General features: G+C 45.0%; 1 protein-coding gene across 42 annotated transcripts in view; it reads right to left on the bottom strand.

The window, feature by feature from the left end:
- RBFOX2 (RNA binding fox-1 homolog 2) overlaps positions 1-18,589 on the bottom strand; it is a 246,656-nt gene that overhangs the window by 95,158 nt on the left and 132,909 nt on the right. For 4 of the 42 annotated variants that reach the window (XM_065564164.1, XM_008179340.4, XM_065564226.1 and 1 more), the window contains exon 1: positions 6,924-7,162. The exons of 32 other annotated variants lie outside the window; for them this stretch is intronic. In XM_065564164.1, coding sequence (XP_065420236.1) covers positions 6,924-6,950 — 27 coding nt within the window. In that variant the 5' untranslated portion in view covers positions 6,951-7,162. Of the gene's footprint in view, positions 1-6,923; positions 7,191-17,180; positions 17,346-18,589 lie in introns of those variants that run through there. 6 more of the 42 variants (XM_024100002.3, XM_065564218.1, XM_065564239.1 and 3 more) reach the window with 6 other exon arrangements.

Raw genomic sequence — 18,589 nt, 5'->3', positions numbered from 1 at the left:
GAGGAGAAAGAGATTGGATGAAGGAGTCAGGAGGCGGGGAACTGGGACTGGTTGGGCAGCAGGGACTGGGATTAGTAGCCAAGGATGGGGCAGAGACAGGACTTGGATGTGGACAGGTTGGAGGGGACAAGGCAGAAGGGGTCATGGTTGGGGGAATAAGCAGAAGAGTCTGCGCCCACTAGAGCCCCCTCCCCTCTGGAGCCTGGAACAGAACCCAAGATTCCTGAATCTCACCATTCCTGTGCTGTCAGCAAATAGCTATGAAACCCACTGGCAAAGCCTGTGTCTCATTTCCCTCTAGTGTTGGTCCACCTACTACTGGTATCAGTTACTCCCTTAGCTCAAGTGGCAGAGGTCTGGATGGTAGATCTAAAGGTTCCAGCCACACGGATGATCCATTTTTGTATCAATATGATGCCACATGATGGAATTTTGTTGGTTTTTTTTAAAACCCTTCTCTCTCTTTTCTGGGGAAAAAACTGTATGAGATCATGTAGCCAAAGACTGTTTCATAATGCATACTGCACAAGGGGGCCGAATTAAGTTTGCACAAACAACCTTAATTCTGGTATGTCCTGATTTTTGAGTGCTTGACTTTGCAACCTTAATATTGTTCTTTTAACATTGTTTTTGTGTGCAATATTAATCTGAATTACATAAACAGACTGAATTTGGTAAGGCGAAAAGAAATAAGACATTTATAAAAAGCACACTGTCACTTAACAGGCCCGATATTTGTCCTAACTGGTTTCTTTTCCATCTATTTGCAAAGTCCATTCGATTCTTTATTTTTCAAAAAGGTTTCAATGCTCTTTTTTCTAGAAGAAAACAAGTCAGCATTAGTAGCTCTCGTGTCTGCAAACAACCCTACAGAAACAATATATGCAACTCCCGCTCTCACAAACCACAAACCAGCATTCACTAGCAAGCCAACAAAAAAAAAATCTGCACAGCACAGAGATCATAGATAACCCTACAACAACAAATCAGAGCAGTTTCACATAATGTAGACGGAAAATAGATTTAGTGGGAAGGAAAGATTTCTGTTTTCAGATTCCAGAAAAAAAAAAGAGAAATAGGGAGAGCACCTGACTACATTCCTTTTAAATTTATGAGTTTTTTTTAACAAGCAAACTTCTTCCATCTGTGTGCCCCACCATGAGGCCATTTGATTGCTTCTACTCCCTCTACTGAAACCCGAATTCTGTGGCCTAAGAAGCCAACTAGTAAACGGTAACGGTGAGGGTAAGAGGAAAGAAAAGAGAATAGAGTATACTACTTTGTTCTACAAACCCACAAATGAACAGATGCATCTCCCACTGAAATTGTCTCCAGAATCTGACACATGAGCACAATCGCTTTACCTGTAAAAAGCTAGTTTGAAAATGGAGTTCATCCTCACACAAATGTCTGTTAGCCAGGACATTCTGCTCTCTCATCATTTTCTTCTGGCAGTAGTAGGTCCTGCTTTGCAGTAAGTAGATGTCCAATACTACTAATTCACTGAAATCCCACTCGTCACAAAGAACTCATGCTTTGTTCAAGTGGCCAAAAGACATATAGAAGGCACCAAAGGGTCCTTATCCTCAAATGGCTCTTGCTAACTCACCACAGCCCAACGAGCAATACATTTAGATCTTTCATGTTGGGACCTCTTCTTGAAGTAATAACAAAAAGCAATACTTTGCATTTACATAGCACTTTTAATCTGATGACAATGTGTTTCACCATGAGCCTAAGAACCCCACTCTCCTAATTTGCTATCCTGGGCACCAATCACTGAGTCACCTTTGTCTTTCAAAGTAGAAATGTGCTAAATGAAATAGTTAATTCCTGAGACCGGGATCTGAGCAAATGGCACAGCTGTATCAAATTCCCTTTCCCACCACCTCACTGCTTAGGGATGATTAAATGCAGCGTCTGCCATCCTGAGGCTGCTAAGTGAGTGCCTGGAGCAGTTTGCACTCTGCTCAAATGCGCCTGAAAGTCCTCAGCTGGGTGGTGCAGAGAATAGGTTTTTCAATTCACTCTCTAGGTTCTGATAGGCCCCACTGATTTTTAAGTTCTTCCTCTAAATGCAATAAACACTCTTTAAAATATTCCTACACCTAAGGAAACAAACCAAAGGCCCATATACACAGCAAGTCCCATTACTAGATTCCTCCTTGGGAGGTTTTGTTGGGGAAATGACCTGCTAGGACTCCTATTCTCACTCACACGTGTGCGCATGCACGCACATACACATCCCTCCATTGCCAACATTGTCTCTGCAGCATCTGAAAAAAGTCCTAGGAGGACAAACCAGGGAAAATGAGGAGAGACAAGGAAATGCCACAGGCACAGAAGCAGTGGAAATTTAAACGGGCACCCTTTTCAGAATAAAAAGAAAACCATGAACATGAGCCCTAGCGTGAAGAGAAGTACAAAGGCTTTCAGATAGTCTGTGCACATGGTGAAAGGGACTCCAAACCAAACAGCAGAGAAGAGAGCTTGCCCAGGGGAGATGGAGACGCCATACAGCAAAAAGGTGCGGGTGGGCTAGAGGAGAGAAACACACATCATCTAGGGAGGGGTGCTTGTGAAGGAACAGGGAGAATTTGGAGCCATTCACCCTACAAGAGGGGGAGAAGAGGTGTTTAAAGGGGGAAAAGAGGGGTTTGGCAGCATACAACTCTCCTGAGGGAGAGAGAGAATCTCACCACACAGTGCAAGAGGTGGTAGAGTTGTCCTGGGATTGAGTCTTCCTTACAGACAGTTCAGACAAAGGAGGACAGTTTCATATAATAGAATGCACTGTTTATTTTTAGGTAGTACAAGATAGCCCTCCTTACCCGGCCTCCTGTCTCCACCCTGCCTAATATATAGCACCGGACTAATCCCAATAGAGGGTGCAGACAAAGGTCCATTTTATCTGGTCATTACTGTAAGGGTGGGTTGGGAAAGATAGGGAGAGAGATTGAGGCAAAGGAATGAGATGGGCACAGAGAGAGGCCTTTAATGAGTCAGAAAGCTGCTCAGATTCAAATACGATCTCCATTTAAGGAGCTCTGCATTTGTTTTCAAAAAAAGCAGAGACTGGGTGAGCAACTTCTGGCTGCAGAAGGTTGTCTCTCAGACTGGCGCGGTGCGGGTCTGGAAAGCAAAGGGTTATAGAAGGGGGAAGGGAAGAAACAATCTCTGGAAAAAATGAGGCCGCTGCTAGTCCGTTTTAACAGGAACATAAATTAGTCTCAAACCCACAAACCCCACCACCTCTCTGAGTCCTGGACAGAGCATAGTCAGTCAAGCACGTGCCAAGATAAACGGTCCTAGCTGGAGTCTCAGAGGGGTGCTGGGGGGAGGGGGCATGCTGGCAGAGAATGGAGTGAAGTCACTTCTGATGGTGTCACAAAATGGAGACTAGTAATCCCTACAAGGAGATCCAGGACTCTCACAAAAAGGAATACCAGACCCTCAGATGCTACTGCCTGTACCCGCCACAAAATGCAGAGCTGCCACCCCCTACCCCATGACATGTTAGAGAGAAAATGAGGCACTGCAGTTTGAAGAAAGCAGCTCTCTTGTGTCTGGCTTTAATTACAGCAAACATCCCCTCCCCCCACCTAGGAACAAGAACCGTGAGCAGGCAGCAGCCCAGGTGAAAGGCTCCATCCCTCCAAGCTACAGGGGAGTGGGGGGAGCAAACAATGGAACGGGTGATTCATTACAAAGGAATACACTCCAGAATTGCCTGCTGCCACATGGGCTTGCTGAACTCCTTAAAGGGACAGCAGCCCCTTTTCTCTTTTCCCAGATGTTCAACACCTTCCCCCTCTCTCAGCCCTGATGGGAAACAGATTCTAAGGAAAATGCCAGCACGGCACAGGGCTGTCCAAGAAAGGGAGGGCTTTGTGTTTCACAGAAACTAGCAATCTTACCATGCACTGCAGAGAGAAAAGCCCTTTAACATATAATCTTTTCCTCTCTACCCAAGACTTTCCCTTTCATCTGCAATTAAGCACATGACATACTGGGCCTGGTTTATACTCATTTTCACTGATTTAGGATTAAGGGAATCAGGGCACATTCTGCTAATGAACTGGAGCTCAAATTCTCATTAGCAATCTTGATTTCCTATTTTAAAAGCATATCAGAATCTCCTGTTTCTACCCATCACTATTTCTAGCTCCGATCTCCTCCCATTTTTGTCTTTTTAAATGGCCCATCATACATCTAATCTCACTTCCAGGGAGATTGTTCCCTAAAATACAGTAAACCAGACTACCTTGTTTTGAGATGTTCCAAAAAGCAGGTGTGCAGCAGATTGTGTGTGTAGTGCTGTCATATTCACACACACTAACTGCTATAAGCTTAACACAAATCACTTGCTTTTCATACATAAAGGTTCAAAGTCCCACTGGAATAAACAGGGCTTTCACTCACAGGCTTTGAACAGGGTCACTGCAATACACAGAACCAGAAACTCAGTAAGAATAACGTGGGCGAGGATGCTGTTCTGTATGCCCCGTTATTCTAGACCATATAACACCCCAAACCTGCAGCAAAGTAATATATAGGGCCAGACTATAAACAACCCATGCAGTCGCCCTAAAAGACGGCAGTACTTAATGGATGAATTTACCCCAGTGTTCCCACATTTGAGTAAATCGATACCAGTCAGTTGTTCAGAGAAAGATGAAGCCTGAGCTTTCAGACCCTTCTGGTTATTTTAATTTGGATTTCTCTCATATCAGAATGTAAACATGCAACTTCCACCCAGCAAATGTATCCTTGAAATTACACACACTTAAGACATTGTAATTCAAGGTCAACCAAGACTAGTAATTCATGGGTTTGACGTCTTCTCCCACACGCCTGTGAATTAATGGTTCTTCGGGAAAGGCAATAGTCCAGACTTCCCTCACCTGGTTTATTAGGGTGTCCCCAGAACCCGTTGATAGGTTTATAATTTTTCTGTTTAACGTTGTACTACAAGAATCCCATACTTCCAAGCTTCTCCATGTCTCTATGCCAACGTTCCGTCTCAGGTTTTCTGGCCATATGCACACACTTACTGTGCACACTTTTAATTGGGGGCATAGGCACATACATGCACAACTGCACAAATATACACACACAATATAGACCTAGACCATGTGCACCATAACTACACACAATAAGGACACATCACATACACATGAACGTGGTAAACCCTCTTCCCACACATACAACCACACACACACACGGAGGAACACAGGCTATGTACATACAACTGTACAATAGCTGCACATTCTACAGGCACACTACAGCTACACACAACTGGACACTGACTGTTACGACACCGTTTTAGGACCATTCGGTAACTAAATGGAGGCAGAAAGTCTCAGGAGATCACTAAAAGCCCTCTGCTAACCGAAAGCCCTGGTCTGGATGAAAGGGCACACTGATGGAGATGAGGACTATGACAGTGAAAGCAGAAGAGGGGGATGGGGACAGGGAGCCCTGGAAAATGCCTTAGAGGGGACAGAGACCTTCCTATCTTTTAGCTATTGACAATCAATGCAAGGCGAGAGAGAATGAAGGGGTCAAAACTGGTATCACCACTTCTTGTGGCTGTCTCATACTAAGCCAAATATCTATGAAATGTCCCCTTGCGGCGGGACAGGCACAGTCTCAGCAATGTTCATAACAAACATGTATCCAGTTAGAGCTAAGGGGAGTTAAGAATGGATGTGTATATGTGAAATTGGAATGTTTTCCAAATAATGCTGAGCTCCAAAGAAAAACAGCACTCACCAACCCCAGATCTGATGAAAAGTTCCCTCTGCTAGACCTCTCCTCCACCCCCACTCCCCTTGGGAATATCCCCCAAAGGTTTCCGGCTCTGCACAGCACTGCAGGGCATTATATAATGTCTAACGGTAAAGGATTCCAGCTCCTGCGATGCCACTTCCTTCCTCCTCCTCCTCTCCTTACCCTCTCCCTACGGTGGCGACTTGGCGATTCCATGCCCAGAAAATCCTAAAACAAGTAGTGGCCTTAAAAGGTGGGCACTGTCCAATTAAATCTCCTCACAGGGTGGGAGAAAGATGATGGTTCCAGACCCTGGGTAAGTTCCCTCACAAATGTCAGTTGCCCTCAACACGAGCACTTTCTCCTTCCTAAATTGTAATCAGTCCCATTCCCATTTCCACATCCCTTAAAGAAGGGTCCATCGCTTGGAGGGTAACCAGCAGAGCCACCTGAGGACGGGGATGTTTACCTTTCTGCTTGTCAGAAACAAGCCATTAAAATGCAGATTTAGCCTCTCTTGAAAGAAGATATACATATGCCCCCCCATGCATTCTGCTCTCTAGAGGGCACTAAAAAGCTAGATTAGTTGTCAAAGACAAGGGGCTTCAAATCCCATGCCCAGTAAGTACGCAGAGGACCCCCATCTGCTGGGGCCTGTGCTGCCAACAGAGCCAAAAAATGAATCGTTCTCCACAAGACGCCCCAGCCATTGAGTGAAGGAGTTAAATTCCAGCTCCCAAGCCAAAATAGGAGAGGTGAAAGGGAGTGAGGTCCAACCCCCTAGTAATTCTCCTGTGAACCTGGAAAGCGAAGCCCCTGGTTTCATGGCAGTTCTGTGAGAATCCCTCCGTACCTCTGCAGTCCCTCTCCCTCCCTCTCAACATCAAGACAAAGAGGTAGACAAATCCCCACAGGGTCTTTCCTGAGCTGCAGCTGCACAGCACAGGAAACAGGAATCTGCTATGGAGCAGGGGTGGAGGGGTAGCCACACACATACACACACACCATGCAGATCAATCGTCCTGCGGCTCAGAACACTAAAAGCTGCTTTTTCCAGCAGGCGAGAGCTCTGCAAGAAGCCTCTCAATTCCCCGCTATTCAGAGTTGCAGGGGGAGACAGCGCAGACAGCAGCAGGGAACACAAACCTTACCTGAGTTACCATTTTCTTTTTCTCCATAAACCAAACCGGAGTAAGAGACAAGTGGGAGGAAAAAAACCCTTCGAGATGGATATAGTAGAAGCTCCTTGGCTCTTTGCTTTTCACCCTGCCCTCGTGTGGCTCTTATGAGCTCGTGGGGTTTTCCCTTTCGCCCGTTTTCCTCCCTTTCTTCTCTAGTGTTTCTTCCTTTCTTTTCTCTTCCTCTCTGGCTGCCTCTCCCTCTCCCCCCCCCCCGCCTCCAGCTCCCTCCCATATCTCAGCCAGATGGCTGATGGAAGCCCCACCCCCGAATGCCTAAGGTAATTAATCAGAGCAGGGTCCCGCCTCCTCCTCCATCCCCGCCTGGCCTGCTGACATATCCAATTCAGAGACACAGAGAGGCCTTTTGGAGACTGCGACTCTGGAAGCCAGTGTGCGCGCTCTGTGTATGGGGCTGGAGGAAAGGGATGTGTGTGTATATGGGCATGTGTGCGCTCAGCTATTGGGTGTGTGCCCATGTAGGCAAGCAGAGATGCACCAGGAGGGTAGGCTAGTCACTGAAACAGAACAAACCAGAGAACTGCCCAGGGTGGTTTTCCCCTCAAGTACAATTTCTCTCACACCTGAAGGGCCCACAGCCCTGAAGGTTACAAATAATGTTGCAGCTGGCAATATGAAATATTTAATTACAGTCAGGCACATGCCTACAATGTTGTCTCATATTTCTAATGTGCCTAGATGTTGGTATTTAAGTGACAAGGATTCCCCACAATTACCAAGGCACAACTGCCAATACACACACTTCCTGAGTTGTGTCCCCTGTAGGGCCTGCAGAATCCCCATAAACAAATAGGGCAGAGGTGGCATTGAAAACTATCTGATCCTTAAATAATGGGCACATTAGGAAGATGAGAGAAAAATCTAGCAGTGTGGAAACAAAAAGTATTATACGGAACAAAACAAATCTTCTTTCCCAATATGACAAAATGTGACCCATGAAAGTGAAACTAAAATATTGTCTATGCCCACTTGTACCCATGGTTTCAAACAGCTCCATATTAGGCCAGGGAACTACTACTTCTATTTCACCAAGCCAGCCTGCGTCCTGGATCAAACACAGCCTGGCAACGGGCGATCACACCTGAAAAGCTATTGCCTGACCGTCCAATACTTTTACACAGACCTCCCATCACAGAAGTTAAAGTGACTGGATTAGAGATTACACATGAAACTGGATGCGATGCCAAAGAAAAAGTCTGCATTAATAGTATTTCCTTCATATTATGGACATCACTGAATTCTTTCCCAGGCTCCTCCATCTATCTTAGGTGTTTATTTGGCCCCCTTAGCCACAGTAGCTGAGTGCCCCACAATTTTTAACATATTTATCCTTCCAACACCCCATGTGAGATACCATAATCCTCCTTTTACAGAAAGGGAACAGAGGCAGAGAGCAACTGATTTGCCCAAGGTCACACAGGGAGTCTGCAACAAGTCGAGAATTGAACCTAGGCCTCCCAAATCCCAGATTAGTGTCAACCACTGAACCATCCGCATCCTTCCTTATCATCGTACCACTTTCACATCTCCTCAAGAATAAAACCAACAGAGCATCAAATCCCTTCCAAACCACCATAGGCACCGACTCCGTGCATGCTCCGGGGCTGGAGCACCCACTTGGAAAAATTGGTGGGTGCTGAGTACCCACCGGCAGCCTCACCATCAGCTCCTGCCTGCTGGTGGGCCTCGCGGATCAGCACCTCCACCCTTCCTCCCCCTAGGGTGACCAGATATCCCGATTTTATAGGGACAGTCCCGATTTTTGGGTCTTTTTCTTATATAGGCTCCTATTACCCCCTACCCCCGTTTCGATTTTTAACATTTGCTGTCTGGTCACCCTACCCCCACCCACCGCAAACAGCTGTTTGGCGGCATGCAGGGAGGCTGAGAGGAGGAGCAAGGCCATGGCGCGCTTGGGGGAGGGGCGGAGCAGGAAGATGCAGGGCGGGGGTGGGGCGGCATGGGGGTGGGCCCTGGGGCAGAGCCGGGAGTTGAGTATCCCCCCGGTACTTTGGAAAGTTGGCGCTTGTGAAAGCCACTCCTTTAAACAAAATAGCTTATACCCAAGGCCCCATGCACTCTGATACAATGGGAGCAAATTCCACTGAAACAACCTCGAAATCCTGCAGCAATATTTGTTCATTCTTTCATCCCCATCCATTCACCTTCATGCTAACACACACAATTACGGCTTACGGTTGGAAAATACTTTTTTCTTTATCCTCCCACACTCTCAGGTACATAGGGCATCCACCAGTTTCCACCATTTATTTTGGCTTCTGCTGGTCTGTTTGGACTTCTAGTGTCATGCTGATGCATTTGGCCTCTCTCTCTATTGTTTTTTATGTTTCTTTAGATCACTTTTTTTCTCCTTCCAGGCGGCATCCAAATCATCACTTGATGTGGAAGTCATGTCAGTGGCATCCATAAAGCATGTCCTAAACGTGTTTATCATCTTATTGCCATGTTTGATGCTTTAGGTTGGTTTGCTCTACTAAGAATTTCTGACCTTGCAAGAACCTCTTTCCATTGTACTCTGAAGATCTTCTGCAGGCATTTACTTAGAATGAGTTGATCTTCTCTCTGTTGTAGATTTCAATGACTCTGCTCCATACGGAGAACAGACATGATGCCAGTATTAAAAATTTGTATCGGCGCCCATTATGCTACTTTTCCAAATCTTTTCAAGTTTATGAAAGTTGTTTGCTGCTTTTGAGATTTGTTGATATATAACTTTGTGTCACCATCATTGTACATCTCACTCCGTAGATAAGTCAGTCATTTTACCTCTTCTAGTGTCTCTCCGTCTATCCCGATGGTTGCTTTTGGGACGCTAATAACTATTATATATATTGTGTGTACACACACACAGTCTTCCCATTGATAAACAAACCAACCTGTTCGGCTATGCCTGCCAAAAGCTGGGTCTTCTCTTCCATTAAGCAATGTGTTGAACTAAGCAGGACAGTATCATCAGCAAAATGAGGTAATCCAATTGTGCTTTATCACTTGTCTATAAAATTCTTCATTTGCCTTCTGTTGTTACTTTCCTCATGACATAGTCAATGACCAGTGCAAACAACAGTGTTAACAAAATACACCCTTGCTTTATTCAAGGTGTCACTGCAAACCATTGGCTAATGTTACCATCTCTAACTGTACATTCAGCACCATCATATCGATAACTAATTATTCTAATGACTTTTGCTGGTATTCCATAATATGCCATAATTCTCCAGACACTGTTTCTGTGTACACTGTCAAAGGCATTCTGGAAATCTATAGAATTGATCTTAAGAGGTGCTCACTGCTCCACACTTGGTTTTATAATATGCCTGAAAACAATATGGTCTGTACATGATCTCAATGGTCTAAAAACTGATTGTTCCTCTGTAAATTGGAGATCTATTTGTTTCTTGATACATTGAAGGATGATATTGCATGTGATTCTTCCCAGGCATTGAAAGTAATGTGATTCCTCTCCAGATGTTGCCATTCGGCAGGTCACCCTTCTATGGCAATTTTACTCTAAGGCCTCTCTTCCCCTGGGTTGGGATCTTTTCTTCATTCCATATTCTAGCCAAAAACACAAATCTGGAGGGTTGTTTCATCACTTGCTTTGAACATCTCTCTTCCACTATTGTTGTCTGTCTTTTCCAGCTGCTTTCCCATTTTTGAGTTTACTGATGACTTTTCTAATGCCTTCCATTTTAATATCACCTAAATCAATATCAAGCTCTAGTGGTAAGTCTTCATCACATATTTCTAGTAGTTCGCTTGGGCTTGGTCTATTTAAAACAACCTGAAAATATTGTGACTATCTTTTCCTTTGTTGTTCTTCTGTACTAACAGTCTATCTATTTGCATCTTTCATAGGGCCTCCGGTCTTGATAAATATTTCTGTTAGCTGTTTGATTGTCTTATACAAGGTAATATGACCACCTCTTTGGCTAGTATCTTCAGCCTCTCAATAATTTCTAGCAATACATTCCCTGTATCCCTCCTGGCTCTCCTTTCTCTATCTCATATAGAATTCTGTATTCTTGCTATTTTACTCCTGGGGGAATTCTGCAACAAAAAATTAAAAATTCTATGCACAATGTTTTAAAATTCTGCATATTTTGTCAAAATAACAATATAATCACACAAGTTTCAATTATTTTTGGTCATTTATTTCAAAATACCTGTAACAATACAGACAGCAAAAAAATATTCAGGAAATGTTTATTGACAAATAGATTCCTTACTAGGCATATTAATACACAACACTGAGTAATAATTCATTTAAACTACAATAGAGAACCGTATTTCCCACACCCCTCAGAAGCAGTGCAAAGGCTTGGGGGAGTCAGGGGTAACAGAGGAGCTGAGGGAGGGGGAAGTAAATTGCTGGAAAGGAGCCTGGGTATGAACTTGGGAGGGCTGTTGGGTATGGATGGGAACAGGATTTTTTGGAGGGGGCGGGGGGGGAATTGTTAGGGAGCTTCCCCCATGCAGACCCTGGCTGACCCCTAGCCTCTCCCATTCAGTCATGCCCATCTGCCTCTGTCCCTATGTATTCCTACACCCCATGTGTCCTTGCACCCCCTGTTCACGTGTCCCACCACCTCCACTCAGATACCCACTCCCCCATCCCCATGTGTCTCTGTGCCCCAACTCAGCCACTCCCCTGTCCCCATGTGTCTCTGTGCCCCCACTTAGCCACCCCGTCCCTATGTAGCTCTGCATCCCCTCCCCTGTCACCATGTGCCCCTGCATCTCCCTCCCCTCTGTGGCCCTGTGCCTCCACTCCCATTCAGCCCCTGCCCCAAGACTGTCCTCTCCCACTAGCCCTAATGAGCCCATGTCTGACCACCATCCCCAGCACCCCACGCTGTCTGCCTCCAGGGCCGGCTCCAGCATTTCTGCCGCCCCAAGCAAAACAAAAAACAAAAAAAGCCGCGATCGGCGGCGGCAGGTCTCATAGAGGGAGTGAGGGACCTGCCACCCCCGAATTGCTGCAGGTGCTGCCCCTCTCCCTTGGCCGCCCCAAGCACCTGCTTGTTAAGCTGGTGCCTGGAGCCGGCCCTGTCTGCCTCCCCATAGCCCCTGTCTCCCCACTTAGCCTAAAAGGTGCTGCGAAAAAGGCAGGCTCTCTCTCTTCCCTAGCTGGCAGGGAGCTGCTGCTTTGTTCTATTGCCACAGCACCCTCTCGTGGGGAAAAGATGGAACTACAGCAACATTTCAGCAGAAGCTTTTTTCTGCACAAAAAATTAAAAATATGCATAGCTCATTAATTATGCAGATACGCAGTAGCATAGAATTCCTCCAGGAGCACTATTTGCTTGTCTCCTCACATATCTTAGCATATATGTGTTTTTGCTTGGTATTACTTTTCTTTTCCACTGCTGCCCAAGTAGCATTGCTAATCCATTCTTCCCCTTTGGATTTCATTGTTACTAGAGCTATCTTTGCACTTTCTAGATAGCACAAACTGAAGTACAGCGTATCAATGACTGTTTTCATCTGTTGATTCCATTAGAACACTGAACCTGTTCTTCAGCTCAAGCTGAAAAGCACCTGAGTTTGAATCTTAACTGCGCACTGTTGATGCGTGGTCTCCTTTTAACCTTCTTCATCCTCTAAACTGATCTTCAATTTAGCAATATAAAGCAAATACATTGACCAAAGAGCTGTAAAACCTTCCTAAAATGCAGAAATTATCTATCTGGTTCTTTGTAGTACCATCTGGGGAGTTCCATGAAGAAATATTGTTCTACCTACCACTAGTTATTCACATTTCTATTAATCGTTCACCATTTTGGTTCATGTCCAAACCCCTGCTGCACTTGCCCATAACTTTATTCAACCCATCACTGTTGCTTCCAGCCTTTACAGAAAAATCACCCATAATCACTACCATATCATGTTTATCATGGAAAATACTTATTGGAGTAAATTTCATCTATCATAATTTTTGAGGGGGTTTTGTTGTTGTCACTGTTATTTCCTATATGTGGTCTGGTTCCATTCCCCTGGCCTTGGCTCACACAATGTTGTCCAGGAGACCAAATTCAGAACCTTCTTCAAGTTTACCAGTGAAAGCAGGGATTGGAAGGGGGGAGAAAGACATTACATCTGTCTCCTTGGCTTCCTAGGTTTCTGCTGCTGCACTGTTCTTCAAGCTGCCTAGCTCACCAACCTACACTACTTCTGGGTGCTCTGGCTTCCCCACCATTACTGCTTGCTTGAGTGGAACAGTGCCTGAAGCATGTACTGTAATCCAATTACCTCCCTCTCACAAATAAAGTTGGAGAGCAAGAGGCAGCTGTTGGCAGGCACATCCCGGCAAGGCAAGGAGGCAGAAAACAAAATGTCAGGGGGGCAGTTGCAGGAAAATGGTGAATTCTATGACATCTTGGAAAAGAACCAAACTCCATGGCTGCGGAACTCTTGAGTCTGAGGGCCTTGACTGAGGTGAATAGGGCAGTTCATGCCTCTCAAAGCTATTGTTTCAGGATGTCTGCAGACTCAAGCATACAACATTACACTGGTTTATACTTCGTTTGGATTTCCAAAGTTCTCTCTGCAATTGTAAAGGCTAGAAACAGATTTTCTTTAAAAGAAAGCTCAGATTGTGGAGCACAATTTTGGCAGTTATCTGTAACCAGACAATCTTACCTAAAATTAGAAACTCGGCCTCAGAATTTAACATTTCAGCATAACAAATATTCCCCAAGTTCTCTGCCTCAGGCAGAAGCTTGAGAGAAGAGATTGGCTTAAAATGGGCTCTACTGAATCAATAAAAAAGTGTACTCCAAAATCAAAAGTCCTCTACTGAAAGCACCTTGCTGCCAGTCCCCAACATTTAAAAAATGTTAACATAGACACTTCAGCTGATTTAAAATATCGGGAAGGAACAGAGAGTAAGGCGATTTCTTGGTTAACCAGGCCGCAAAACACACAGGGATTTAAGGGTCAGTATCACACTCTGAATTGAACCTAGAAGTGAATAGGAAGCCAGTGCAGTCTGTGGAGCACTGATATAATATGCTACCTATGGCTATATCTGCTACATAAGCAAAAAAGGCATATTCAGCACAAGCTACAGTTTCAAAGTGCTTCTGAACAGTCGCCTCATATACCATATTGCAATGTGGAGGTCACAAAAACACGGATAACTCACCCAGAGCCATGTCTGAGAGAAACGGTTACATTCAACATGCTAGAGATAAAGACACTTCCAAAGAAACACCACCACTGCAAATACTACAAAGGGAATGGGGGCCAGACACCACTGACAGGAACAGAAACAAATCCAAATCGACCGCCTACAAATATTAAGAGTACTTGGTTTTCTGTGTACAGTCCTGTGTGTATCACAATTCACCATACATCTGTCCAGAATACTACCCAGGAAACCTAGAAAACAAACCCTGCCCCACTAAGTATAGTCAGCCTCCCAAACCCAATAGCCAGCTTGACTCGTGCATTTACTCTACTGTAACTCATAAGTCCACGATGGCTCGTAGTACACTGCAATAGATAAATCACAAGTATCGAACAAGTGAGGCGATGGTCATTTTTACAGTCAACTCAGAGACAAAGGTTCATGTGGTGGAGCCATTCAAACAAAGGGGTGGCAGCCCCAATCACCGGGGCAGTGTCACGCTTTTAATTCATTTAGATTTTCACCTTACAAATTTCTAGAGATGTTTGCTAACAAAACCAACCTCTGAAAACAACAACTGCTCATAACCCTGTTGTTCAAGTGCACTGCATCCTGTCACTTCCTTGGTACAACCACTTTACACATGCACCAGAACAAGGGGCACGCCCACAGTGGAGCCCAACTGCTGCCTTTACCTCTTACCCAAATGAACACTTCACAAGCTAGAAACTCTAATTCCCTTGTTTGGTATACATCCACCCTATCCACCATCTCTGCTCCTCCCTGACTGAAGAGGAATGCCACCCAAGGGCCAATGCGCTCTCTGGTGTGGCAAGAAAGGAAGGTTCTCTTTAGGGGTTTTGACCAATACAAACAAAAACAACATGTCAAATAAGAATCTAGTATAGAATTTCAAAAGCTTCGAGAAAGCTGTGGAGGTCAGGATCACGCACACTAACATAGTCATTTCTCCACTGTGCTCTGCTGGAACCAGCAAGGGAGAACTTTATGTAAGATGAACAATGAAGAACAAGATCCATGGGATAAGTGGGTTTCATCCATTCACTCTGGTGACCAGGGTTCAAATACTGCTTTGTAGTCAAGTAAAGTAAGATTGGTGGGCCTCCACCTAGCATCTCATTTGTGCAAGCCACAGAACCACAACACAATTTAGCATAACTGGCTGCGGCAATCAGTCTCTACTTAGGAAAAACCCCAGGTTGAAACTACTGGGGATGCTGCTAGATGTGATAGAAGTGCACAAGCAGAGCTGTGTGGGAAGCTTACATAACACTTCCCTCCCCTACACCCAGCTCTGTATTATCAGGTCCTCATTTCCTAATCACCAAATTTATTAAAAATTTAAAAACCGAAACAAATCATATCTGGATACAAGCATGAATACAATACAAGGTACTTATAAGTTCTCATGATCTTGTGTGCATCTTGGTGCAAGTATGGGTAGGCGTGTATGCACTCGGAACTTCATTTTGGTGTTGGATAAACAGCATTCTAAAATAACCATGGGGAAATTTAACCTGTCTGTCTCCATAGTGGCTAAACAGCCATGCTTTGTTGTCCTACAGGGCCCTGCATTACACCCGGGCATTTCCGCCCATCCTTAAATTCCTTTATAACCTCAATGCACTTGACGACTTTCATCAGCCCATGTTATTCAATTCCAAGGGAAAGAGGGTGGGAGGAGAATGATTCGACTGCAGGTGACAAAGGTGAAGTCAGGCATTGAAATTACACTATGAACATTAATAAAGCAAGGGCTAACCTTTGGTTTGGATAACTGGTTTGCAGTTAAATTAGCCACCATGGTTGAAAGGCTAATATACCATAGATAGCAGATAGAATCAACTGCTGCTCTCCCTTCACTCCCCATTTCTTTACTTCAAGTGCCCCCAGGGTTAGTTTTAATTTTTCTTTGCTATCCCGGTAATTCCCCCTCGGTGGAGTGGAAAGAGAGCACACACTTCGATTTTAACATCCCATTACGTACATTTCTGTGCTGGCTCAAACTGAGATGGAACAAACCTGCCAGCTGGACCAGAGCCAGATAAAAAGTTTCAAGTGCAAAGAACCACATTTATCAGGGACAAATCTTAACAACCAAGAGAGACACTTCTGGTGGTGGATTCTTTTCACGTAGCATAATAAGAACCCCAATGCAAAATAACCTAACAAAAACACTGACTATTCAGTGGCCATCTGGGCATTGTCAGGGCACAGAATCTTCACCCATTGTGTTTGTTTGTTAAATTTTGTGGAAGAATTTAGTGCTTGTGAAATTGAAGGGCGGCTGGAGCTGGGTAGATAGGCATGGTGCAGAGTATACCATTCTCCACATAGCTGTGCCAAAAGCATCTCAGTTCTGACCTTCTGCTTCAGAGCTCTTCAGGCACACCACAGGTCTGAGTAGCAGTACTCATTGATATTCCGGGCCCCGGCTCTTCCCTGAACACAAGACATGAAGCCTGTTTTAAAGTGGACAAATGTCCACTAAGTACTAGCCTGAAACCGTCAAGTTATCTCACCTACAGCCTAATGCAGACTTTAACCCAGATCTTCAGAAGTGAAAGGCGAATGCTCCACAAAGCCTAACAAAATCTGGTTAGTTACAAGTCAGGGGCGGGAGAAACAGCTCCCTCCGCTGCTTGCCATCTCTGAAATGGACTGCCGCCAGATGATGCAATGACTCACCCAATAAGAAAGACTCAGTTCACAGAGCATGAAGGTTTTATCAATTCAAAACCATTTCCCATCCTCCTCGGGGAAAAAAAAAAAATCCAGAAAACTGCATCTGGAACAACTGAATCTCCAAAGTTTAATGCTAAACCCTTCAACAGGACCCCCATGCGGTAAAGCTCACAGTTCATGCTACAGCAAAGCTCAGTGCACAGCCCCTGGAAAGCTGAGACCCAATTGGCATCACGTGGAGGAGCAGAGCTTAGAAGCCTATCACCCTTCCATAAAACACACACCTAAGCATATCTCAGGAATAAATGGAAAAGATGAAGAGGCTATTAATTTGTAATTGTTCCTTTGCTTACCTGGACAACTGGGTATTGATAATCCATACAATACACACCATACATAGCCAAAGATTCTCCAATTAAAGACCAGCTAGACAGAGAACTGGAAGCTCCAAATCTGGGTCTCCGTCTTGCAGTCTTATGCAAAGGACTCTGGCAGCACTGTGCAATGTTTGGCTCAGGACTCTGGGTCTACTCAGGTTGATACTGGCTCAGCTGAAAATGAAAAGGAGCTGCCTGATTCAGTTCAGATCAGCCCCCCTCTCCAGTGGTATCCAGCACTGCAGAGCCAAAGTGCACAGGGGCAGAGAGGAGGCTACTAAATTAGGATTCCTGAACTGAAAACTGAATCCTCAGCTGACAACTCTCCTGCAACTCAAGAGGGGAACATAGGCACTTTGCAGCAACAGACAGAGATGGGAGGAAGCAAGCAGCATTTAGGAAAGGGCATATGTTCTGGGCTTTAGGTGCGTCAGAAGGAAAACTCCCAATCCAGGACAGGGAAAAGCATATGGGACTGTTTCTCCCCCTATTCTGAGACCCTTCTTAGTGTCCTAGGCAGGGACAGGTGCTGGGATTAGCATAGCACAACTCTTTGGTGATGCAGAAGGGGGGAGAAGAGAGAAGCCACATTGATATCTGCAGTGAAGGGATCTCTTTCATGGCAGAATACATGCTTGTATCGTTTAACACCTCTCTCTCTGCATTAACCCAGGCGGAGACAGCTGCCGGAACCAGCACTGGGGTGGGGCGTGTGTGAAGGGAATGGGGCCCCAGCTCTGGGGCAACATGAATCCACTGAGAGGCCTTGAAACATGCAGAATGCATGCTCTCAGCTGTTCCAATCAAACTTGGGAGGATTAATTCTGGCTGTCAGCAAAGGGGATAGTGAGGGGTGAGGAAGCCGGTTAGGTCTGGAAACCCAGTTGTTCTTCCCGTTTTAGGAAACTCCCTTAAATTTTTCCAAACGCACACACATTCCTACAAAAGGATACTGGATGTGTAACTGACATGGACAGATGCAGAGTTAATCTGACAAAGGCCAACAGGTTCAGAAGTTCCCATTTAGAGCCCTGGATGCCATATGTGTTATCTGTAACCTGAGACCTGACCAGTGATTTAGAAGACAGAACATGGCCTGAAGGGGAAGGGGGGGGGGGGGGGGGGAGAGAGAGAGAAGGGGACACCTCCAGCAACAAAACACATGAAATTTCACTGAGTTCTACTCAAAATAAATAATCTCAATTTCAGACATGAACCCAATGGTTCAAAGATTTGGTTAACACTTAGAAAATAGTGAACAATTCCAAACTGCTCTTTGACTCCATGAACCCTCAGAGGTCAGTAACGGTATCCTTCACCTTGCAGGTTCAAAAACCGAGAAAGCTGAGGTGATCAAAAGCAGGGTCTACCTCAATTCCCGCTAC

The sequence above is a fragment of the Chrysemys picta genome, chromosome 1, assembly GCF_011386835.1.
Source record: "Chrysemys picta bellii isolate R12L10 chromosome 1, ASM1138683v2, whole genome shotgun sequence".
Lineage (NCBI taxonomy): Eukaryota > Metazoa > Chordata > Testudines > Emydidae > Chrysemys > Chrysemys picta.
This window is presented reverse-complemented; position numbering and strand designations above follow the sequence as displayed.